The sequence below is a fragment of the Sinocyclocheilus rhinocerous genome, unplaced genomic scaffold, assembly GCF_001515625.1.
Source record: "Sinocyclocheilus rhinocerous isolate Xijiao unplaced genomic scaffold, SAMN03320098_v1.1 scaffold195, whole genome shotgun sequence".
Taxonomy (NCBI): domain Eukaryota; kingdom Metazoa; phylum Chordata; class Actinopteri; order Cypriniformes; family Cyprinidae; genus Sinocyclocheilus; species Sinocyclocheilus rhinocerous.
In genome coordinates, this window is record NW_015631099.1 from 239,364 (window position 1) to 265,889 (window position 26,526).

General features: G+C 37.8%; 1 protein-coding gene across 8 annotated transcripts in view; it reads left to right on the forward strand.

Moving 5' to 3' along the window:
• Positions 1-26,526, forward strand: part of LOC107741597 (glutamate receptor 3) — a 126,745-nt gene that overhangs the window by 87,800 nt on the left and 12,419 nt on the right. For all 8 annotated transcript variants that reach the window (XM_016554345.1, XM_016554346.1, XM_016554351.1 and 5 more), the window contains exons 5-12: positions 1,523-1,576; positions 2,087-2,248; positions 3,353-3,520; positions 3,761-3,865; positions 5,454-5,558; positions 9,368-9,574; positions 12,764-13,137; positions 16,124-16,322. In XM_016554345.1, coding sequence (XP_016409831.1) covers positions 1,523-1,576; positions 2,087-2,248; positions 3,353-3,520; positions 3,761-3,865; positions 5,454-5,558; positions 9,368-9,574; positions 12,764-13,137; positions 16,124-16,322 — 1,374 coding nt within the window. The remainder of the gene's footprint in view (positions 1-1,522; positions 1,577-2,086; positions 2,249-3,352; positions 3,521-3,760; positions 3,866-5,453; positions 5,559-9,367; positions 9,575-12,763; positions 13,138-16,123; positions 16,323-26,526) is intronic.

A 26,526-nucleotide genomic window follows, 5' to 3' on the forward strand; every position in this document is an offset into this window, starting at 1 on the left:
AGAGAAGATACGGCTGCGTCATTAGATCACAGTCTTTAATGTTTTGGGGAAGCGTTAAAGGTTGGCCAAAAATGAAAATTCTGTCATTATGTTGTTCCAGATCTATACGAGGTTGTCTCTTCTGTGGAACAAGAAAGGACACGGATGATATACTGTAGAAATCATTTAGTGGAAAGGACAAAAAAGGGTCTCTAAAAGTACTGCAAGTAATCCAAATGAGTGTGCTGTAATCCATTTCTCTCAAACTGGCTAACACTTTATTTCAATTCCAATTTAGACATTCTACTAACTATAACTTTGCAACTACCTGTACATGCCAACTAACTGTAATGAACTGCAATACATTTGCAACTCTCACTAGAGTATCAGTAGACAGTTAGGGTTAGGGTTAGTAGAATAAGTTGACATACTTGCAGAGTTGCTTAGGCAGTTGAATGTGTGTTGGTGGAGAATCAAAATAAACTGTGAGCAGATATTGACTCAGAAAATACTCTAATGATTGCTTGTTGACATGTAGTTGCAGTTACTTATAGTTAGTAGAATGTTTAAAGTGGACTATCAAAATAAAGTGTTACCCTAAACTGTGTTAAATATTTGTGTGGTGTGACATTCAGTGAAGCCAAATGGCATTGGTTCGCTCTTAATCACTAATAATGCACAGGTTTGATAGATATGTGTACTGTAGAAGATTTTTGTAACAAGGGAAATTTAGTATTTCCCTTTTTAAAAAAAAGCTACCATGCATTTGCAGAACACTTACAATATGGTGCAAGAGTCATATAAACTGTTTATGGTGCTTTTTGTTCTCTTTTGGACTTGACATTGCCTAGTAGAAGACATGTAAGTAAATTTACCAAAACATGTCAACTTACCCTAACCCAACAATCTACTAATACTCCATTAGTACCCTAATGATAATTCCTAGATGTTGACATAGAATGAATTCCATTTGAAAGTGAGCATTACTATCGCTTTAAAAAAAAAAAAGTATTTTTAGTATATTTTATATATATATATAAAAGTATATTTACTTTTACGTGCATATGTGTTCACCCTGCACAAAGCATGTGTCACAACCAACTGCTTTCAAAATCTCATGTGAGATCTTACCTTGGGGTTCAAAATGAATCATGAGGACACATCACCCAGGATCATAAACAGCAAAATTATGACCTTGAGGTGATCGTTGTTTGTACGCTTCACTAATGGCCACTATTGAAAGGGGTCTGAGGTGAAGGTTGCAGGGTCAGATCGGGTCAGTCATCAGCGCACCCAGCCCAGCAGTGACGCCCTTTGTTCATGCGTAGGAAGTCAGAGACATGTAGGGGTTTGTCCATGTGTATTCCCGTTGGTCAGCGTACAGTAGCAAGCCACATCAAAGACTGTCAGCCGCTGCATGTGGAAACATCCATCAATGTTGAGCGCCTTTGTCACTTAAGAGGAGCTCTCCTGAGGGACGATATAAGACCCCTGCGCTCTTCTTACATGGATTGTAAACTGTTATTGATTCTCTTTCCTGTAGGTCGTGGCACTCGGGAAGAACAGTCGGGGCTACCATTATGTTATTGCCAATCTGGTAAGTTTCAGCACCTCTGTACTCTAACTAAATCAGAGAGATTTTCAGAAATAATGGAAATTCAAAGACAAATAACAATGTTCAAGAAGATGAAAAGATACACATCCACTACAAAACATGCAACAAAGGAGTGTAATATATGTATATATATATGATAGTTTTTTTGTCATTTTTATATGATTGTCAACTAAATTTAACTCTAAAAAAGTAGCAAGTACTTTTATATATTTCTACACACTTTCGATACACGAGTGTGATTTTTTCTTTCTCCTAAAGTGATATATTTGAATCATAAATATCGGTTTTCTTATGGTTCTACCAATTTAACAACCTTATATAATATATAATACTCATTTATACTCAATATACCACAAGGAACCCCAGTGATTTTCCTCTTTTGGGTTTTGAACCAGAAACATTGAGTTGAATCCATTTTCACATGATGATTGTTATATTGCCATCATCTCATGGATCCTAAGCTTGCTTCTTTTCCATCATCTCTTTCCTCAGGGCTTTACCAACATCAGCCTGGACAAGGTCTTTCTCGGCGGAGCAAACATTAGTGGCTTCCAGATAATCAATCCTGAAAACACAGTTGTTCAACAGTTTCTCCAGAGATGGGACCGTCTAGATGAAAGAGAGTTTCCTGAAGCTAGAAACACTCCGCTGAAGGTCTGAAACTACTTAAAGATATACACCAATCGTTGTTGTCTCTTCTTCTTCTTCTGATCTTTGACTTTTTCTGTCTTTGCCCATTTTCTTTATTTTCCTTCCTTGCAACAGTCGATATACTGACATTCAGTCCAAGGTGCTATTAAAACTGGTGCTCAGTTTACATCTAATTAAACAATGATCATGAGATGAATAGATTTTAAATGCTGTTTTAATTAAGGTTTTATTGTGGATGGGTGGGTAAGAAATGACCATGCTCTCATCGAACTGGCAAGCAGGTTTAAAAACACCTGAATGTTATAAAAATGTCCAAGTCACCAAAAAAATCAAGGGAAGATTTTAATTATATTTTGCTTAAAAAAAAAGCTTTTAGGGGCCCAGTACATAATTTGCACTGCGTACGGTTTGTAAGTATATTTCACACAATAGACTCCTTTTATTTTTTTTATTTTTTTCTTTAATTTCTCACTGTGGAAATTCGCACTTGCAGCCATACACATTTTCCAAGTCTTTTCCAAGACGGTATTTTAATGAAGGCATCAAAAGGCTTTTTGAATGGAGAATGTAAATGCACAATGTCTCCTTTGATGTTACCTTTGTTATATTACGTTTATTTTAGTCGCTAAATTCCTCACTACAGTCGCTTTGAAGAAATACAAAACAATACAATAGCGTAGCTCACGGCAAATTAGCAGATGCCAGCTCGTTCTCTTTTCTTGGTTGAAATGGGATGTAATTACAGGTTGCACCCATGAACAACAATAGCAGCAAAACCCTGTAGAGTCTCACATAAACTAAACATTTTACATACTTATCTCTGTAATTAGAAACCTGGTTAACACTCTTTACATAGCAAGAAACAATGCACAAGCTACATCCCTGAAGTGTGTCGTCTTTTGTTGCATTTGCCAGCTATGATTACATGCAGTAATGCATCACAATTATCCTTCATTATGTACATCAACATGCGCTTGTAGACCTGGAAGAGGGCAGCTTATTTGAACCCTCTTCGAAGTGTTTACTTACAGATAATGTGTTTGCTTATTTAAAACTGCTCTACCAAATAACTGTTAATGTGAGGTGCTTAACGGTTGTTGTGTACAGTACACTTCAGCGCTGTCTTATGATGCTATCCTGGTCATTGCGGAGGCGTTCCGATACCTGCGACGCCAGCGAGTAGACGTGTCCAGACGAGGCAGTGCAGGCGATTGCCTGGCTAACCCTGCGGTCCCTTGGAGCCAAGGCATCGACATTGAACGAGCTCTCAAAATGGTAATACGTCGTTCTTTTCTTTTCCTCATACAAGATTCTGAGAGCTTAAGCTTTTATGAAAATGACAATAACCATTTGTAATCTCTCAATGTGTAATTCAGATTGTCAGAGTGAGTACTTTGAAATGAATTATGCCACCGTATGATTCATATGCGGTACTCTGACACATCCTAATGTATTCTTAAGTGTCAAAGCACCATTGTTATTTTACTGGTTTCTTTGTGTTGTCGTTTCTGGCAGGTCCAGGTGCAAGGGATGACTGGCAATATCCAGTTTGACAGCTTTGGTCGCAGATCAAACTACACTATTGATGTTTATGAAATGAAAACAGGGGGCCCAAGAAGAGTAAGTCATCAGTAAATCTGTCCATTTGTTGGGTAAGCTTTGTAAAGTCAGTGTAAGAACTCAAACCGGGATACATTTCGATATGTATATGTTAGTTTATTTAAAGTCCGAGAGAAAAAACAAAAAAAACAGACATACACATTTAAAATGTATAGTTATTCTCAATAGAGAAAATAGACCAAAAATACTGGTGACTCATCTTGCACTTGACTTAGCAACAATTAAGTCAAGACATCACAGGTAAATTGAATAAAAACCTCCCCAGTTAATTAATAAAAGTACATTATTACATTTTGTTTTACAAATCTTCTGAAATGTTATGTTTAAATATGTAAATGAAGCATTATCTACTTAAAAATGCACTAATATGCGTACATTTGCAGAACAGAAATCTGAACATTGCTGAGCATGGCTCAAAATTCTTGCTTCATTTTGTTGACTTGCTGTGTAAGAGTTAAATGTTTTTAAAGAGAAGATTTTGGATCTCTTTTTATCACTCCATAAATCAGAAAATACTGTCAACAGCCAGAAAAATAAATACATTTTCACCATAGCAATAAAATGTTATATAAATCAAGCAAATGATATATGAGCAAACCATCTGTAAAAACCTTCAGAATATAGATAGAAAGAAAACTGTGAAGTCTGGTGTGTGTAAGTGTTACTGAAGGGATATTTCTAGCTCAGGGATGGATGGATGGATGGATGGAAGGAAGGAAGGAAGGAAGGAAGGAAGGAAGGAAAGAAAGAAAGAAAGAATTCACAATAGTGCATGGTGCATGAAAAAAAATAGTCTTTCCTTAATTGGTTCCAAAAAGACGTAGCTGGACAAGACCTTCAATATGTCTTAACTTCTAATTTCAATAAGAAATGCATCACAGAAAATAAAACTGCTCATCAAACTGTATTCATCTTTAAAGCCACTATCCCCATTTAAAACAGTTTACTACCTACCACTTACAGCAGCTTGAATCAACATAACCAGTATTCATCAGCTTTCTTGTGAGCTAATAGAAACTGCCCTTTGTAACACAGCATTCCAGCAACAATCGCCACGGATGAGAGTAGTTTAGCCTAAGGTTAGATGGGGTCAGTGTTGGTAAGGAGAAGTGCACTGACAGTGGCTGTCAGAAGTGATGTACAAGACTGTGTCGGACTCCTCTGCAATGTCACCTCAGTGATGCCCTAGTGGCTAGTGCTATGCTAACGGTTATGACACATGCCACTCAACCGCTAAACAACTCCAGCATATAGCGAAGAGGAAACATACATCTTGTGATAACAGAATGCATAAATCATTCAAACCTAACCAAGTTTCGTTTTTGTTGAGCATAATTACATCCAAGAGTAACTTCCAGCTTCTGCATCCCTGAAAATTCCACCATAACCATTTTTTCTATTTAACAAATGTCAGCCAAGAATTTGCCTTTTTTGTTTAACTCCAGGCAATAACAGCCGCAGCACGGAGACCTAATACTTTTTTAATGAACACAGTCTTATGAGAGTACACATCCACAACAGCCTCCTTAGCCGAACAGAAGGGCTGGGTCTGCTGTTTGATAATAACGCAAATGTTTTCCCTTTGCAGATCGGATACTGGAACGAGTTTGAGCGCTTTGTTAATATAATGGATCAGCAGTACACCAACGATTCCTCAGTGGAAAACCGAACAATTGTGGTCACTACTATTATGGTACACGCTCCATGACGTTTTAAACGTGTCGCATATTCTGCCCATCAGGGTCATGGTGTTGACTCCTAGATTGATACATTCTGTCCTGGGCGGGTAGAAGTACATTTCTTTTGTGTTGCTTTCCATCCACTCATTACACGTTGAAACAGTCGAACGCGAGGAAACGCGGCGCATGAGTGTTTCAACTGTATCCGTGTGGGTGTCAAAGCATTTTGATTTTCCATATATCAGTGGCCTGTCGTAGCAGTGACATCACAATAACGGCATTAGGTATGATGGTTTTACATTGACATCATCAAAGTAGACATACAATGCATATGTAGGTAAGACTTGTTTCCACTCATCAAGTAAATGGTCAATGACACATGAGCTACAACAGCAAGCTAACGCTTACCGCGACAACGAAGGGTTCGATGGTTTGCCCCTGGCAAAGTTAAAGCGTATTTGAGCGAGGCCAGGTATGAGGCCCCTGCACAGATCCACTTTACATTGACTGGAGGACTGCTCGGTGCTGACGTATCACTTCATCTCCTGCCGTTAATGACATTAGCTTTAGCATCAGCCTCCAATTGGCAAGGCCAACATGCATCTCTGAGGAATTCAAATCAATGCTCACAACATCATCCCATGTAAAACAACAATCACTCGTAATTGTTTTGTTTCACCAAAAACCAAGGTCAGTCTTTCAAATGACTTGAATGTGAGCAATTAAACCAGCAGCTGTCGGTTATTCCATCAGAGGGATTCAGGAGAAAAACAATCGGACAAAGGATGAGGTGAGAGGATACATTCAGCACAGAACAAACAAACCATTGCTAACCCACTGGCACCCTAATTGTCTCTGACTCTAATGGGATGCGTTCTCTCTGCGAGAAGCCATATTGTTTGGTAACAATGATGTGCTTAAAAAAGCAAGCCGCTGCCGCAATGTTTGAAATGGGGGGCAAAAGAGAGGGTAAAACCAGCTTGCGCAATTTTCTTTGTTCAATTCTGTTTGTCGACAAAGTGCTTTTGAGTTTGGATCCTAACAATGGCTTTGTTTTTGCTTTGGTTTGTTTCCCTACTGAAAAGACCATATATTGTGTTTTGGGATGCTGGTCCCCAGCATGGCACACTGGTATGCTGCTGGTGTTCCCACCAGGCTGTTTATATAGCTAAACCTGTAAATCAGCCAATATCACTAAAACGGTCATGCTAGTTGACCTGTGCTGGTCCAACAGCTAGACCGAAACAGCAGTAGACACCTAACCAGCAATACCCGGCATAAACCAGCCCCAAAATGTATGCTGGTATAAGCTGGTCTTTTTAGCAGGGCTACAGTATGTTCAATGTTCTGTCTGTTGGAATGATGAAGGCTTCTGTCGCATATAGGTGCAACGTGCTTGAATGTGTCTGAACAGAATCAACACTATGATTCCTCTGCAGTCACTGCCATTTACTTCATGAATCGGATTCCTTCTCACTTCATACGTTCTTGCCTACCTCACCTCTCACCCTCAACTGCCAATGCATTTCAGATCCCTGGGATATTGCACCACGGCCATGTGTATGTGTGTGTGTGTGTGTGTGTGTGTGTGTGTGAGAGTGAGAGAGAGAGAGAGAGAAGCAGAATCAAACCTACTTTGATTTGTCTCCCATGTTGCTTAATGGTCTCAGACCCTGTTTACACCTGATACATCCATCTCCAGTGTTTTGAGCCCAAGTGGATAGTGCTAAATGTAGGTAAACAGAGTCCAGAGATGCATCAGAGGTGGTCAGGGATGCACATGACAGCCACTCACCATGCTACAGTGATGTTTGTGATAAATCACAAGTGGTTACTGAAGATGCATGTTAATTCCAAGGCCCTTCCAAACCTAGATCCAGACTAATACCAGAGCCCCGATCTAGACCAATAATTCTAGAGCAGGCATGGGCAACTTTAGTCCTGGGGTGCGTTTCTCAAATCCATCATTAGATAACTATGGTCATTAGTTCCATTGAACTCTATTGGTAACGACGGAACTTGTGACCAGGGAAACGCACCCCTGGATGGTCACTGTCCTGCAGAGTTTAGTTCCATCCCTAATCAAACCTGTTAATTTTCTGTTAAAATCTGTAATTTTCAGGCAATCCTGAAGACATAGGTTAGATCAGGATTGCCCACTCCTGTTCCTGGAGATCTACCTTCCTGCAAAGCTCAGCTTCAACCCTGATCAAACACACCTGAACCAGCTAATTATGATCTTCAGGAACACTTGATAATTATGACAGGTGTGCTGAAGCAGAGCTGGAAATGAGCTCTGCAGGAAGGTAGATCTCTAGGAACAGGATTGTGCACCCCTGGGTTAGATTTTTCAGCTGCATTTTTGATTAGGGATGGAGCTCTGCAGGACAGTGGCCCAAACCCAAACCAAGAACCAAGAAGGAATTTATTGCAGCATTCATTTCAAAACACTGTGCCACTGTATATAGTAGCTAGGCAGCCACTCAAAGTGAAACTCCCATGAGTTTCTTGCAAATTCTTTGTAGTTTAAAAGATACTGTGGCAACTAGAGATTAAGTTGATTATCACCAGTAATAAGTGTGCTTGAACTCCTATAAGAACTCCTATTAGATCACTACAAATCACACTGTGCGTCATGGATCTAATAAACTTGGGTTTGACGTGTGTAGCCTGTACAATGATGACACCTATTTACTCGTAGGCTACGACGCATGTTACTATAGAAGAATAAAATGTCATTGGCATGTGCTAGTGGTAAACAAAAATCATGATGAATCGCACTTTAGCAGTTGTAGTTTGTATGTATATTGGGAAAAAAGTGAAAGCGGCAAAAGAGGAATGCATAAGAGCTTGAGGTAAGCAGTTTTATGTTTTAGCGCCATGTCGCGTTGATTTCATGTCACTTTTTTATTGGCTGGTCAGTAAACGTGGGTCGTAGCAGCAAACACACTGTGCGATGAGCATGCTGAATTTCTGACACTGTCAGAAAATGATCGCAGGCTATCTTTGGTTGCAAGACCGTGACAACGGCCATCTTTGAATCTCTCTCACTGTACGACAAAGGATGACCATTTAGGAGCCACGATCACAGAAATCGCCACGATTGTTTCACAATGCCAGTCTTTCGTCTGGGACAGCCGAAAATCCTGTGGCTCGGGGTTAAGACATGGAAACATTCATGTGATTTCTTGAGGTCTCAAGACTAAGAGCATGAGATCCAGACTTGAACTCTCAGACTGTACTTCAGGTGGGCCGTCTTTGAACCTCTCTCACTGTACGACAAAGGATGAGCATTTAGGAGCCACGATCACAGAAATCGCCACGATTGTTTCACAATGCCAGTCTTTCGTCTGGGACAGCCGAAAATCCTGTGGCTCGGGCTTAAGACATGGAAACATTCATGTGATTTCTTGAGGTCTCAAGACTAAGAGCATGAGATCCAGACTTGAACTCTCAGACTGTACTTCAGGTGTAGACAACAATTTGTCTAAGTTGGCAACCTGTGATTGGATCACCTGAGATGGATGTTAATACCAGGTGTAAAGAGGGCCTTAGAAATTACCTGTTTGGTCTGACTGTGGCCACATGTGGATCAATGTCCCTCAATCCCCTGTCTGCTGCTTCAGTCGTTCCTCTTGTATGTGTTCCAGTTTGGTGGATTATGTGTGTGAGAGAATGGGTGGGTATGAATGCACAGTCATGATATCCCAGCATGCCTGCATGCCTGTGACTGATAAGCTGTCGGTGGGCTCTGGTGCCTGTGACACCGGACAATGAAAGCAATAAGCTAAAATGGTAATAAAAGAACGTGTTTGATTAACAGGAAGCTCCATATGTGATGTACAAGAAAAACCACATGCATCTGGAAGGCAATGACAAGTATGAAGGCTACTGTGTCGATTTAGCTTCTGAGATTGCCAAACATGTCGGGATTAAGTACAGACTGTCCATAGTCATGGACGGAAAATATGGCGCCCGTGACCCTGAAACCAAGTCTTGGAACGGGATGGTGGGTGAACTAGTCTATGGGGTGAGTACTGGATTTGTTAGGAACTCTTCCAGAGAAACACTAACCTTTCCTTCTGCAGTAGTCTCTTTTATTCATGAACCTTGCATAAACGATATAAAGTGAAATTGCTAGAAATTGCTGTCAAATAAGGGTTTGGAAGACGTGAATTGCCTTTATGTCTTTCGTTCATGGGAAAGAGCGTGGGGAAATTGACTGGAAATGCCTGGGTGTCATTCAACTATAACAGCAGCCACAGTGCTGGTGGCGAGACTGTGTTTTAAACATGCTTGTGACGAGAGGGGCGCGGCCGAGAACCGTGGGAACGGAGCGAGGCGAGCGGACGACTGTCGCGCACAAACAAAACCAAAACACAAAATAAACTCCAGGCCGCGCCCAGGCAACCCGCCATTTTTGCATTTGTCAAAGCGCTCCCCTGCTATAAATGGAGGAAAACCCAGTGAAATCACTTCCAATTCCCCGAGCCGACATTCAAGAATGAAGACCATATACAAAATGCATGAGGGTTAGGCTACCTCATCTGTTCAATTTCCTTACCATCAGCCAGAGAGATTGCCTGGTTTGAACATAATAGTGGTCAGATAATAATGACAAACATCTCTGAGCCACGTTTGACCTTCTGATAAATATGTGACCCTGGACCACAAAACCATATATACCGCTGGGGTATATTTGTAGCAATAGCCAAAAATACATTGTATGGGTCAAAATTATTGATTTTTCTTTTATGCCAAAAATCATTAGAATATTAAGTAAAGATCATGTTCATGAAGGTATTTTTTTAATTTTGTAAATATATAAAAACTTAATTTTTGATTGGTAATATGCATAGCTAAGGACTTCATTTGGATAACTTTAAGCAATTTTCTCAATATTTAGATTTGTTTGCACCCTCAAATTCCAGATTTTCAAATAGTTGTATCTCGACATATCCTATTGTCCTATCCTAACAAACCATTCATCAATGGAAAGCTTATATTCCATAAGGATTTTTTATTTTATTTTGATTGTCTGTTTAAAATAAGTCATTACAACATTGTAAGTCGCCTTGTTTATAGTCTCATATTTAGTTAAATGCTGTTCATCGTTATTTAGCATGTTTTTATTACTAATTTTGTGTTGAAGTTTAACACTGTCACCCTATCTGAGATCCTCAGTAATTCTGCCAGACAAAGATTTCTCTCATTGAAAAAAGATAGAATCTGATAGTTATAGATTTTTTTTTAAACGCCCCCTTAAATAGCACCAATGTAGCATTTTCTTAATAGCTCACCGTGTTCAAAAGTGTAGCTTGACTTTAAATTATGAGTAGCTTGTATCTTAGGAAGCTACACTTTCAAAATAACACTGATTGATACTGTAATCATGTAATCATATTATAATCATATGATCCACCTCTGTCATCTGTTGAAGTTTACAGACAGTAGCGACAGCTCTGTCTAAACAATGACAGTGAATTCCTCTGCTTTTATAATGTAGAAACGCTAAGGTTTTCATGGATTTGTTTTTCGCTACTAGCCATAAGCAGATAAAAACATGAATTGGATTCCTCTGGGATTCTTCTAAATGACATCTAAGTGGCAATGTTATTTAATCTCACTTTTTTTTTTTCTTTCACAGTTTATCAACAGCATTTCTTATCAATTGGATTTTACGTGTGCGCATTTGTGCAATACATAGCTAATTTCAGAGCTAAAAAGATCACATGCAATTATTTATCTAGCGTGCAGGAGACGCTGAGAGTTTTGAGGCATATTTCTTCCTCGCTGATAAATCACTTCTGGTAGACTCTTAATTAGCTATTTATATGCAAATTATTATATGATTTATTGAGACAGTACACCGGAGTTCCATTCACTACAACCACAAGATAAAAGGATATTAATATTTGTAGAGGCTTTTATAACCAGCGTTCACCTGCAGAGTTACCGTGACCTTATACTTCCTGATTGCATAACTAATGTCCTCCTGGCTGAGGACACATGTGAGATAAAAATCTTTCATTGCCTTTTTATTATACGCTCATGCTAGAGTGCCTCTGAGGATTATGGGAAGTGGGAAGCGGCTGTGCCTCATATCTGCAGTTCCCACAGCAACATTATGTGAAGCATGAGAAGGGAAGCATTCAAAAAAGACTTTCCAACAAAGTCTCCTGCTCGTTGCGATTACGCTCTGTTTGTCGCCTGATACAGCGGCGTAGGGGTCACAGAAATTAGCAAGACTCTTGCTATCTAGTCAAGCGAACGCTCAGCTGTCACTTCTCCGCTACACAGTCAAAAAGCCTTTTCTGTTATGCCTTGCATGTGCTTCTCTGAGGCGGTGAATGTCCTGTCTCTGTGAATGTCCTTTTTCTGGCTTCCTTCCCCACACCGAGGCCTCTGAAAACACTAAATGACCCCCTCTGAGCTTTAGATGTAATTTTCTGTGACAAATTGATCTGATTGATTTGTCCAAATGGGAATAGAAAGTTCCAGGTTCAAAAATGCTTCATGGACAGCATCTGATTACCTACAGAAAATAATTGTCATGGTACTGGAAAATATACACGTCTAAATTATGCATAGTTGATTTATATATAAAATTGTATAATATTAGAACATAAATGTTATATAAATATTATATAATTAATTATATAAATGTTATGATATATATGTTATGATATATATTATTTACAAATATTTAATATTTTTAATACAGTGTTTAAGTTTTAGAAACATAGAGAAATTGTATTTCAAATCCAATGCATGGAAGGCAGACTAGTGCCATCTGACTGGAGATAAAAAGAAAAGCATACAATGTTACCACTAGATGCCCATATGGCACTATTAGCCCTATATATAGAGAAAGTATTTTCAGGCATAGTTACTTTTTTCATTCATTTACTATGGTGGTCATTTCTGACTGCAAGACCATTAATTTTTTATTATTATTATTATTATTATTATTTTGTTCATATAGCAAGCTTCACAAAAATAATGTTTCAAACCATTCTGATGAATAAAAAAAAAAAAAGTTCAATGTTCAAAAAATTTAACCCTGACAGCTTAAAGTAAATTTGCAACTAAACCTGCCAAACCTTCTTTGTGATGAACAAATACCTTGCTAGCATCTGTTAATGTATATAGCAGTGCATGTTTATTGTACTGGTGCTTGTTCAGCACTAACACGTTTTGTTCATGTCCCCGTTTCCAGAGAGCAGATATAGCCGTCGCACCATTAACAATCACGCTAGTGCGAGAGGAAGTCATTGACTTTTCGAAGCCCTTCATGAGTTTGGGCATCTCCATTATGATCAAGAAACCTCAGAAGTCCAAGCCCGGTGTGTTCTCCTTCCTGGACCCTCTGGCATATGAGATCTGGATGTGTATCGTTTTTGCCTACATCGGCGTCAGCGTGGTGCTGTTCCTCGTGAGCCGCTTCAGTCCCTACGAGTGGCACCTGGATGAGAGTGATGAAGCCAAAGACCCCCAGACCCCTCCAGACCCGCCTAATGACTTTGGGATTTTTAACAGCCTGTGGTTCTCTTTAGGGGCCTTCATGCAGCAGGGCTGTGATATCTCACCAAGGTTGGTGCCTCATCGCTGGGTCACTTTATGGCCGTAAAAATGGAGTCCATATGTGGGTTTGCATGCATAGATTACAATTTATCACTGGTTTAGATACACTGTGGTCCTTAGAGCAGATATAACTGGAAACCATTTCAGATTTTCAGTATGGCCTCAAACCAGATTATAATCTGTGAAATTATAAAACTGAAAAAATTATGAAAAAAAAAAAAAAAGGGAATTCAGTAGTCATTCATTTTACGTTTTTGCATGAAACGTTACAGAGAAGCAGTGCTGGGTAGCAGTGAAACTGATTACATGTAATCTGGATTACATAATCAGGATCCGAAAATTAAGTACTTATTTAGATTATATTGCAATTTAAAACACTTGTAATCCGACTACAGTTACATTTTTATTGATTACGTGATTACATATTATTCCCATGGTCACATGGCATACAGGTAAACAGGTATAACATTCCATGTTTTTTTATTTAAGTGATTTGTTTTGATTGTTAAAATTTTAAAAAGATTCATTTTAATTTTAATATTTTTGTATGATTTTATTAATAGTTAGCTTTTCACAAACTCACAAACCCCCTGCATTTCATTCACAAATCTCTTTTTTTTTTTTTTTGTCATAATATAATGTTTAATAACAATGAATGAAGTATATATTTTTTAATATTTGTATTTTTATATCAGTATGGTAAGATTATCATATTTAAATCAATGTGATAAAACAGTTAGGTCAAAAGTAATCTAAAAGTAATCAAAAAGTAGTCCAATTACATTACCTGCAATGTGTAATGTAATGGATTACGTTACTAACTACAATTGTTGTCATGTAATTTGGAATCAGTAACGGGCTACAATTTGTAAGTAAATCTACCCAGCACATTAAATACTTTACAGTTCTAGTCTTGATGGTAATTCCAGTTTTTCACATTTGAAAGATAATGCCGACACAGCTCTAGTTTTAATTTGTTCTTTTGTAAAGGATTAGCTGAGCAACATATTCTCATTTCGCTCTTTTTATGTATTTCTCATTTACCCGATTCATTTATTGTTTGAGAAGTCCTGCTGCAGCACTTTGTAGGCATCTGTGACGGAGATGTATGATTATTCACATTGTTCCTCCATTTAACAGCAGGAAGTTGATTAATAATGAGGCCATTGTGCGGCTTGCTGTCATAGATCATTTTGCAGAGTCCCTCATATTCCCCTGTGCTGGCTGTCAATTGTGTATTCAATAAAAATGACTCAGCAGCACCAAAAAATAATAATAATACAGTCAAATGAAAGGATCATATGTCAATCTATCATATCATATATCAATAAATAATTTGGTAACTTTTTACTTAAAGCCTTTATTTATAATGCATTATAAAGGTATTCATAATTGTAATGCATTATATATTTTCAGAAATAATTGTAACTGAAATTAAAATGCATTACAATATTTGAAGGTTTGTTTGTCATGTGTTTTAATGCATTATACTTTCTAAAGGTGTAACAAAGAAGTATTATAATACACTGAACAAAATTATAAACGCAACACTTTTGTTTTTGCCCCCATTTTTCATGAGCTGAACTCAAAGATCTAAGACTTTTTCTATGTACACAAAAGGCTAGACAGATTTGTGAACAATATTTGGGAGAAATAGGCCTTTTGTGTACATAGAAAAAGTCTTAGATCTTTGAGTTCAGCTCATGAAAAATGGGGGCAAAAACAAAAGTGTTGCGTTTATAATTTTGTTCAGTGTATATTACACCTGTGGTTACAGTTATTCATGAGATCATACAGTGCATTATAAGGTTTATTACAAGGCATAATTAATGCATTAAAACTACCTTTATAATGCATTATATGTAACGTCTTACCAATCATGTTCATCAGTTTATCATATATCAATCTAGTCTGAGGCCATATTGAAAATGACTGAACAATGCAAACCCACATATGGAAAAATGATAAATAGCATTTGGCCTGGTCTGTTAAGCCAGAGTTATGTGGAACACTGTTGATTGGATATTACATATTACATGATTGTATCGCTGCAGAATAGTTTTCAGATGGGTCCATGTTATTAAAAACTCATGTTAATCTAAAATTCAATAATTATATTACTTAAGTCCATAAGAGTTTCTACTTGTTATTTGCACTCTGTACATATATTTCACAAACCCGCATGGTTGAAAGAGCACGTAGTTTACAGAAGGGCAAACCGCCTTACATTCAGCCCAAGGCAAAAACACTTTAGAGGAAATAATACAATCATTGATCCCATATGTTATTTGATTATGCTAATATATTGTCTAGGCAACAGTCAATAAATGCACAGCTGGAAAATAAGCTTTGAGCTAATGTGACTCAAACTTCTGCGAGATCAGAAATGAGACACTAACTCAATATATATGTGTGAATATATTGTATTGGCGAAAATTGCTTTTCTATGTGCATGGCTAAATGGAAGCTCAGGATGCAAGTCATGTGTTTAAGTGGGTAAACAAAAAAACAGCAGCAGTGCCAGATTACAGTAAATCAAACGTCAAGATGATTTGATACAGCAGGTTTAGAGATGATCAGCTACTATGGCTTATTACAAAGAACGAGACACTGCAGTCGCTTCCTCTACAATAACCACTTTTAACAAATATTTAAACTGATATTTAACTCATTTATTTTATTCATTTCTAATCTATTATTCTTTTTAGGTCTAAAGTAAACTTGTTGAGATGTAAATTTGTAGACGTTCAATAGCTCACTCAAAAATGAAAATTCTGTCATCATTCACTTACCCTCATTTCATCCCAAACCTGTACGAGTTTCTTTCTTCTGTTGAACACAAAAGAAGATATTCTGTAGAATATGTGTAACTAAACAGTTGATGGTAGTCACAGTTAAATACTGTATTGTAATCATACAATATTGAATACAATTGTGTGAAACATCAGGAACATATTCAAGCCTGAATGCCAGTATGTGTGTGTTTGTGCATCAGGTCCTTATCGGGCAGAATAGTGGGAGGCGTCTGGTGGTTCTTCACCCTCATCATAATCTCGTCCTACACGGCTAACCTGGCTGCTTTCCTCACAGTGGAGAGGATGGTCTCTCCCATAGAGAGCGCTGAAGATCTAGCCAAACAAACAGAGATCGCATACGGAACCTTGGACTCAGGATCAACCAAAGAGTTCTTTAGGGTGAGTCTCCTACCGCTTGAGAGAGTAACATTTCTGCATTGATCTTCAGTTGAAATCAGCTGAATTAAAATGCATCAAGCTTCAATGGCTCTGCAAGCTTTCAAGTCAGAATTTGTCCTTTAGTTAGACTTGTTGCTGTTGCGTTTTTCATTTTCAGCAATCACAAAGAACTCAGAGAAGAAAGGTTCCCAGAGCTGTTTGTAGCGCCTTAGTCTTTATCAACCATTTATTTAATTTAATTATTATTTATGTGTTTGTTTTGTGGCCCTAAAAACTATTTGGACACTTAGGCCACATTTAACATTTCTAAATGTCACAGCATTCGCTGAAATAAACCAAGTGACAATTATTCAAAGACGCATAGCGTAAGTACAATTTACAAACAAAATTTTTACCAAAATGTGTTTGTGTGTGTTAACATGACAGTAGTGCCCTCTTAAATGTCTTTGTAGTGCTTAAAAGTCCCACTGAGGTGCCTGATTATTCAGTGTTGACATAATTCTGGAGTGCACTGTGAAATCAGACTTCATTCACCCACAAGGAAAGCATGTTTAAGTTGTCCAAATCGCTCCCTATCCCCTACATAGTGCACTATGTGCCATTTGCCATATAGAACATAAGAAATATGCAAACAAGTAACCAATTTCAGCCGCAGGTTTAGTGTCTTTTACAGTGTAAGGGGCGGGACGCTTCAGATTCTAGAGAGCATTTGATTGGACAGAAAATCTGATGAGAAGCTGATGTGCAGAATGATATCATCAAAATTGTTGATCCTCATTGGTGGTAGAGAGACTGTACATTTTGAATGCATATACTGTATCTTCCAAATGTGAATTTTGTCATTGTTTTAGTGCACACTAGCTTACTTTAAAACTAACATTCATACTAATAACCAAAAAAAAATTATTTAATATGAATTTAATATGAAAATATGATTCACAAGGTCGAGAGTTCAAAAGAAGAGTCATGAACAAGTTGAACATGCAGGTGTTGAACTTAAAGACCTTCTTCATTGCTGAGAGATGACTGGGTAGATTTGCAGGCTTTGTTTTTAGTTGATTACGGGTCAGTATCTACTTCATCCAACACTCATTTGGATCTTGTTACTGTTTTATGCTGTGAGAAACCACTTCAAACAAATCAGCGAGCGTGAACAAATGTCTACATAAAACATAATTGTTGAAATATTGCCAGAGAAATGTAGTGTTTGCCAATGGTACTTTCCAAATTAAGTACTACTAAAAGCAACATGATTGTAGCAATGCTACAGCTCAACACTGCTGTTTATCTCAGTGCAGCTGCTCTACTGGCCAAACAAGCCATTATCACACTTTTAAGAGCTCTCAAAAACTCTTAGTATTTACACTTCTTAGTATTATATTAAAGGGGTCATCGGATGCAAAATTCACTTTTCAAGTTGTTTGAACATAAATGTATGTTGGAATACATTGGCATGTATGTTGGCATCTTATAATTATAAAAATCCATCCAGTGTTTTTTTTTAAATCCCTATTTTAAAATCCCCTTTCTCAAACCAGGCTGTTCTGAGATTCCTGTCAGAATGACATAGATCTGTACAGGCCCCTCCCACAATAGTTGATTGACAGTAGTGTTTCAGCACAGACTGGACAACGCGGTCACGCAAGGGCGTTCCCAAAGCGATCTCGACGCAGCTCGCAGTCTCGTTCCTGAAGGGGAACTTATTTTTGCATGGTGCCTTGCACAATACAATGTCATGGCCTCAAAAGAATTTTACCATATTGCATGATTTGTAAAATAATACACCTTGACTTTTGCATTGCTAATCTGTTTCATATGTATGGCATTTCTGCAGCAAGTAAACTTGCTCGGTAGCGCACCTGGTGCAGAACTGCACTTAGTATAAAATAGCTTAAAGAGTTGTAGAAACAATCTAAAGTGACATATCTGCTTCAGGAAATGTGCTTCTTTCTCACTTTTGCTTTTGTTAACGTTACTTTCTAACATTAACATTGTTCTGTTTTGGATGAAACTGAAAGCAATTTTACTACCACATACTGGACACTTTCTTGTGAAAGGAACTGAACAGAACTAACACTGAACTGACCTCAGTTGAACAATGAAACTCTTGTTTTTTAGAGCAGAAATGACCATTGCTTGCATCTTTGAATATTTCTGCCCTGTTTATTCAAGTGTTTTGAAACAATCTGTACAGTGTTTGCTATATAAATAAAGGTGACTTGACTTGAAAGTGTCACAAAATGTGCAAGAAACATTTTGCAGAAATGTCACCACAGGCATATTTTTCCAGTGAATCTGGGTTGTAAAATTACCTTCATAACTGTAAAATGCTCAGAAAAATGGTGCATGCCATTTGTTATTTGATTAGCTGACGTTCATCCATGTTCCATTTTGGATGCCGGTGCTTTGATTTCTAAGTTTCTTTAGTAGTGTAGCTACTAAGCCTGGGTCAGCATGGGAATTCATTACAGCAGGGAGGCCACTTGAAGCTTGTTGTTGGAGAACAAACAAAAAGAAACATTAGCTCTGCCAAGAGCTGCAATCGCTCCTTTCCCACACCTGCTTGTTAGGGAAATGCCTCTCTTTTAGCTGAAGCAGTCAGTCAGGTCTGCGCTATGCAGCCCTTTTTGATGAAGCAGTCATTAAGTCAATGGAGATTGCTGTAGGTGCTGTGAACAACCTCGAGTTAGCCTGAGCTGTCAGAGTGAAGGGAAGCAAAGGCAGACAGGCGTCTCTGTAGCCTAATCAAATCCCGCATATGGCCATAGAGGTCAGCTCAAAAAACGTAATTAGTTGCTTTACCCGGGTTTGCAAATTGTGCGTAATGAAAAGCGGCCCAGAGGGTCAAATAGTGCACTTGAAAGATATTTAGAATAAAGTAAGCAATACATCCACGAGTACATCGAGACTGACATTGCAATTAGGCCTGATATGAGCTATCTGCATGTTTCTGTAATACTTAAAAAGTGTTCGCTCAACACACATCCATTAGGAGGTATGTTTAATGCCCTGTCAGCTGCAGGTTTGCATGGCGGCATGCGTTTGATGTCATTAAAGGTTTGCAAGTCGACAACCGAGGGTTTGGGGATCTCAGATATTCCATATAATGAGTGTCCTAGTTACACTCTACAGCTTTCAGATTTCCAATGGCATGTGTGAACTGCTATTTCAAGGGACTTTTAATTAAAAGCACAGAGGTTTGACTGGGGGGGGAAAAATCCTGATTAATGGAGATTCAAGCTCTATTTTAGATCTGTTTTCAGGAAACACATTCCAGTTTAATTAGAGCCATACGGCGGAGAACAGCTGGATGTTTCAAATCATCCACAACATGGAGCGAGACATATGTCATCATCTTTGACACAAACCCCAAGTTTATTCAAATTTCCTTCCCAAATATGCATATATTTACTTAATTTATTTGCTTGGTTTACTTAACATTTAGAAATCAATATTTCAAAGTTGTTAGTCTATAATGTATTTTTGCTTTGTACTCAGAGAACCAACTGCACATTGTGTCAGTATTAACAAATGTACTGAAATATATTATAATCCTAGGAATGTAAAATCTATTGATGCAATGCAGTGCATCATTCGGACAATACAGGTGCATCTCAATAAATTAGAATGTCGTGGAAAAGTTCATTTATTTCAGTAATTCAACTCAAATTGTGAAACTCGTGTATTAAATAAATTCAATGCACACAGACTGAAGTAGTTTAAGTCTTTGGTTCTTTTAATTGTGATGATTTTGGCTCACATTTAACAAAAACCCACCAATTGTTTGTGGAATTAGATTTATTATGATATGTACTACATATACACAGAATTTCGGTAACACTTTATTTTAAGCACCATTAACTAGTTTCTTATTAAAATGCATATTACTAGCATATTAACCGTTTCTACATCACATATGAATGCCTTATTCTGCATGACCATATTTTAGATTTTTTAATCCTACCTCATACAAAATAGTCAAAATAGTCAGTTAATAGTGAAAATTTGTCCTTAAAATAAAGTGCTACCATATAAAAAATAATAATTAAATAAATAAAATTCTTCACCTGTGATATGTATAATTTGATATGTTCATGTGATATATAATCTCTCCTAGTACATTTGAATCTATGAAATGATGTGTTTGTTACCTTTAACAGGTTTATACAGGTTTATCTTATGGAAAAAAGGACAGTCCAGTCAGATTTAACAGAGAACTGTCTCCTTGAAGAGATGAAATATTGCATTTATTAAAAAGGAGATGTGGTGCATGAAATCTTTTTTTATATATATATTTAAAACTATCACTGTGCCTCTGGCCCTGAGGAATCTGTAATGATTGAGAGAGTCGGCTCAGGTTATTCCTGCACTGAGCAATCAGCTGGGTGATGTTGTTAAAGTGCTATTCTTCACTGACAGGTTTTAGAGCAAAGGAGAGTTTGTTCAAATCTCAAACAGCGAAGTGTCATTCAATTTGTCCTACTGACAATGGAGATGATTTGTCTGACATTGATGTATATTTGTTCTCCTCTGAAACTCAAACAGTTTTATTGAAAGAGTGCAGATGGTGGATAACATGTAATCCTTGATCAATATCTTCTCAAGGTGCTCACATCTGTTTCTCACATAAAGAACAGCAGCTGATGCCTGCGGTTCACCGCATTTAACACTGCAGGCGTTCATATGCACACAACTCCAGCTTTTGTTGACTACAGTAGTTTTATACTTGTGTAATACAGGTGTAATACTACTACTGTTCCACTCTGGTTTCATCTGTTGAACACACTGTGTGAAAGAGATGATTCTTTGTCACACGCTATTAATTTAGGTATTTAGATCATTGATTTCCCAAGGGCACACCGATGAAGAAGTATACTGCTGAGACATTTCATTACTGTTGAGAGAAACAAAAACTTGGTAGCACTTTATAATAAGTATACAGTTTATCAGTTGTAGTTGTTAACATATTAAAGTAGTTCGCTTCCAGAATGAAAATTTCCTGATAATTTACTCACCCCCATGTCATCTAAGATGTTCATGTCTTTCTTTCTTCAGTCGAAAAGAAATCATCCCAAGATTGAAGTGGACTTCAATGGTGCTCAACGGGTTGAAGGTCCAAACTGCAGTTTCAATGCAACTTCAAAGGGCTCTACACGTTCCAGTCTCCTATCTCCAGTCTCCAGTCTTGTCTAGTGAAACGAGACAGTTATTATTCTAATAAAAAAATATATATATACAGTATATATATATATATATATATATAACCACAAATGCTCATCTTGCACTAGCTCTGCGAAGCGCATGCACGTCTTCACGCATTGCGTAATCACGTTGGAAAGGTCACAAGTGGTTAGGCGAAAAACTTTTTTTTGTAAAGAGTGTTAGACTTTCTTTGCTCGTTCGCTTTATAAACACTGGATCGATACTTCCGTCAATGTCACGTGTGCGTGATTACGTAATGCTTGAGGTCGAGCCAGTGCAAGAGCTAGTGAGCATTTGTGGTTAAAAAGTATATAAATTTGTATTTTTCTTAGATAATGACTGTTCGTTTCATTAGATAAGACTCTTATTCCTCGGCTGGGATCCTGTGGAACTCTTTGAAGCTGCATTGAAACGGCAATTCGGACCTTCAACCTGTTGGCCACCGTTGAAGTCCACTGTAAGGAGAAAAATCCTGGAATGTTTTCCTCAATAAAATTTATTTCTTTTAGACTGAAGAAAGAAAGACATTAACATCTTGGATGACATGGGGGTGAGTAAATGATCAGGAAATGTTTATTCTGGAAGTCAGCTGCTCCTTTAATAGGCTATATACAAATAGTGAGATCTTCATTGATTACCTGTAATTAAGTCACCTTTATTTATATAGCGCTTTTAACAATACAGATTGTGTCAAAGCAACTGAACAGCATTAATTAGGAAAATAGTGTGTCAATAATGCAAAATGACAATAGTAAACACTAATTTTTCAGTTAAAGGCAGTTCATCATTCCTAACTGATGACGAAGAATTGACAGAGCAGTCATCAAGTCTTAGGGAGTGTTCTAGTTAATACATTATTGTTGTTTAATTAGCTCAAATGTAAAGAGTTAGGTAAATGCTTTAACTTAAGTTACCTAATTTATATCATTAGTAAAGGAGTTAATCATTTTTTGGAATAACTAGTTGTCACTTTAGATTAGGTCACGAAGAATACTATATTGCCATGAATTAAAGGGATAGTTCACCCAAAAATGAAAATTCTGTCATTAATTACTCACCCTCGTGTTGTTCCAAACCCATAAGACCTTCGTTCATCTTCGGAACACAATTTAAGATATTTCTGATGAAATCTGAGGGCTCTCTGACCCTCCCATAGACAGCAAGGTAACTACCACGTTCAAGGTCCAGAAAAGTACCAAGATGATCGACAAAGTAGTCCGTGTGACATCAGTGGTTCAACTGTAAAGTTACGAAGCTACGAGAATACTTTTTTGCACAAAGAAAACAAAAATAACGACTTTATTCCACATTTTCGTCTCTACTGCGTCACTTGTGGACGCGCGTTCACGACAGTACCATGATGTGAGCGTGTGGCGGCGCTGACCCAGATCCGGCGTGATGACGATGTTTTATGACGTGATAAAGTCATTATTTTTGTTTTCTTTGCGCAAAAAAGTATTCTCGTAGCTTCGTAACTTTACAGTTGAACCACTGTCGATCATCTTGGTACTTTTCTGGACCTTGAACGTGGTAGTTACATTGCTGTCTATGGGAGGGTCAGAGAGCCCTCAGATTTCATTAAAAATATCTTAAATTGTGTTCCGAAGATGAACGAAGGTCTCACGGGTTTGGAACGACACGAGGGTGAGTAATTAATGACAGAATTTTCATTTTGGGGTGAACGAACCCTTTAAGTGCTTTAAACCTACCTTTATTAAACATTAGCTGTAGTAACAGTAAGTGTTTCTAAAATATGAACAAATACATTGTTCATACATAAATTATTTATGTTTTACATGCGGTCAATACATTGGTATTGCATGTTTTCGTGTCTATGCCAATGTAAGTAATTATACATGTGGTCAAACCACACTTTATGAAAAATACATATAAATACTCATGAGATAGAATACATCAGTTAGGATACAATGAAGAAAAAAAACAAAGGATAATAAAGAATGAGCAATAAAAAATTCTGAATTACAAGTAAACAATATGCATTTGTGAAGAACTGTGACGTACAGTGAGAATTAATAAAGAACTCACTGTTTGTACATAACCTATTAATGTATTAACAATGTATAAACTATGATTTACAGACTAATAGTTTGCAAATTATTTATAAGTACTTTATTACTGTATTCATAAAAAAAAAAATTGGTCAGATGGTAGCAGGCAGATTCCCTGTAGCACAATGAAGGTGCTCCAGAGATCCAAGAGTTTCTTTAGGATGTGCAGTATTGCATATGATGGTGTTTTGTCAACACCATCTGTTTCTGCATCTGCCTCTGCTTATATTTTTCATTTTCACCTCTGCCTCAACTTTTTCATCGGGCATGAGTTATTTTCAGGTTGAGTCTGGTCAGAGCTGGCTTGTTCAGATTTGTTCATGTGTTTGCCTGAGCTGGTGAGTCTGAAACCGCTCTAGCTGCCCGCTGGGCACATTAAAAATATAAAGCAGTCTGTAGCATGACCTTTCCGTGTGGTCTGTCCATTCCAGAGCGCGGTTAGTCATGCAGTGTTTCCTTTCATATACTTTAAACTTGTATGCGTGTTACAACAATTGAATGCTAAATGAATGTGGAATGTTGAAAGTCTCACAGCACATATATTATTTCTAATCCAAACCTATATATCATGCATAACTCCGCAAGCTGCATCCAGCATGTTTCCCCCAAAGCATGAAAACACTTTCACAGCTGAAGAATTATGGGACACTAAACCCTATACATTATACAGAACAGTATGCCTGGCCGTGAAATTAAAAGTACCTCACGGATTGAACTTTCAGGACCTCCGGGCAAAAACTCTAGGGAAGCACAGGCTGCTATGTCTGACAGTTGTGAGTTATTGAATAAAATAACTCCTAGCAGATGCGTTTTTGATAGATTGTTATCTAATGCAATGACATTCACACATACTTGTTGGAAGCGCTGTACACTGAGTAAAGCTTCCCGGTGAGTAACAACTCAAGCAGTATACTGCAGAAAAGCAACGGGCAGTGAGGAGAAATATGTTCCGTCTGGAAAGCGAATGATTCGGAAGTAAAGCTTTAGTGGAGAGTGAGATGGTGCGTCTGATATGAGGTGGATGTGAACAGCACCATAATAAGCTCTGTGGCGAGGACAGAGGTACGAGGAGAGGCTGAGAGACGGGTATGATGAAAGCTGCCTGCAATGTGTGGAATATGTTTACTCAGGACATACAGCTATACTGTATATCGATTAATGCACCGATCAAAGAGCTGTATTAGAGCCAGGGGAGGATTCCGAAATCTAACATACTCTAATTATTTGTTTTCTTCAGGTTTCCTTAATAGCTGAAGAGGGAGCTAAAACATATGAAGAGTTCATTTGCAAAAACCGATAACTCTATTTGTATTTTTTTTCAGAAATCACGTTTTTTTTTTTTATTGCGCATTCCAAGTAATATCAATCAAACTGCAGTTGGGTTGTTTTGATTAAGTAATAATAACTTAAACAAATACAGGTAATTTACAAAATTAAAGTTCATTGAAAGTATGTTTTTTTTAACATATTAAAAGTTTGTTTTATAGCAAAAGCAGATAACTCCAACAGTCGTTTTTTGGCAAAAGCAGATAACTCCACATTTCATGTTTTAGAGTTTAAAAAAAACACTCGTTTAATCTTTGTAATCTCCTCAGATGACAATGTAGACGCCTGACAAACGTTGTTGTTGTTGTGATCATAAACTTTATGGATGTGATTACACGCAATACATGTGTCACGAATCCAGTCCATGGACTTTCATCCAATGAACACAAGAGGTCGCTCTCTCCCCATATTGACACTCACTCCACATAGACTGTCACACTTCACTCTGGACTACATCTCCCATGCTCCACTGCACTGATTGCACACTCACCTGCATCCAATAACTCACACTATATAACACTCACTCTGATCCTGCTCTAGTTGCTGAGTATTGTATGCGTTTCTCGCCACGTCAGTACTAGCAACGCTACGGAGCCATTTCCGAGTTTTGTCTAGTTCCTAGCTCTAGTCTAGTCACGTCTAGTTTTGTGCCTGATTGCCTGTTTCCTGATCTCCTGCCTGTCTTGAATTCTTCTTTTGCCTAGCTCTAGCTCTAGACATTGTTTGCCAATCAGTTGCTGAGTATTGTATGCGTTTCTCGCCACGTCAGTACTAGCAACGCTACGGAGCCATTTCCGAGTTTTGTCTAGTTCCTAGCTCTAGTCTAGTCACGTCTAGTTTTGTGCCTGATTGCCTGTTTCCTGATCTCCTGCCTGTCTTGAATTCTTCTTTTGCCTAGCTCTCTGGACATTGTTTGCCGATCTCAGACCCACGCTAGCCTTTGGATTACTCTTCGTCTTGCCTCTTCTATTACTGTTTGCTATGTATTGACCCATGCCTGTTTCATGACCACTCCTTTAAATAAAAGCATGCAGATGGATCCGCACGTCTCACGTCTCTGTCGGCCCGTAACAACACGGAGCTTTTCCCTCACCATTGTAACGCGCTGCTTTTGCAAGGTTCCATGAAAACGTTTCAGCTTTTATTTTCCTTTTTCGCCCTGAAGAAGATATCACAGGTTCATCAAGTTCGTCGAAATGATCCATATTCGCGATGCCTTGAAAGTGGACAAAATCGGCTTTTTTGACAAAACGTGTTTAGGGTTCAGATCGCGCTATATGTGGAGAATAATGCACGGCAATCAGCTCTTTTTTTTTTTAAGTGGCGTTTATCGTTTTTTGCAAATGAACTCTTCATATGTTGTCCAAAATATCTTGTTTAGATTAAAGGGATACTTTACCCCAAAATGAAAACTTGCTGTTAATTTTCTCACCCTCAGACCATCCAAGATGTAGGTGACTTTTTTTTTCTTGAGTAGAACAGTAAAGAAATGTTTTAGCTGAAACCATAAAATGCTGACTTGCATTTTATGGTCCTTCGTGATCCATAAAATGCAAGTCAGCAGCTACCGTCACTTTGAGAGTCAAAAAAAGCATACACAGGCAACA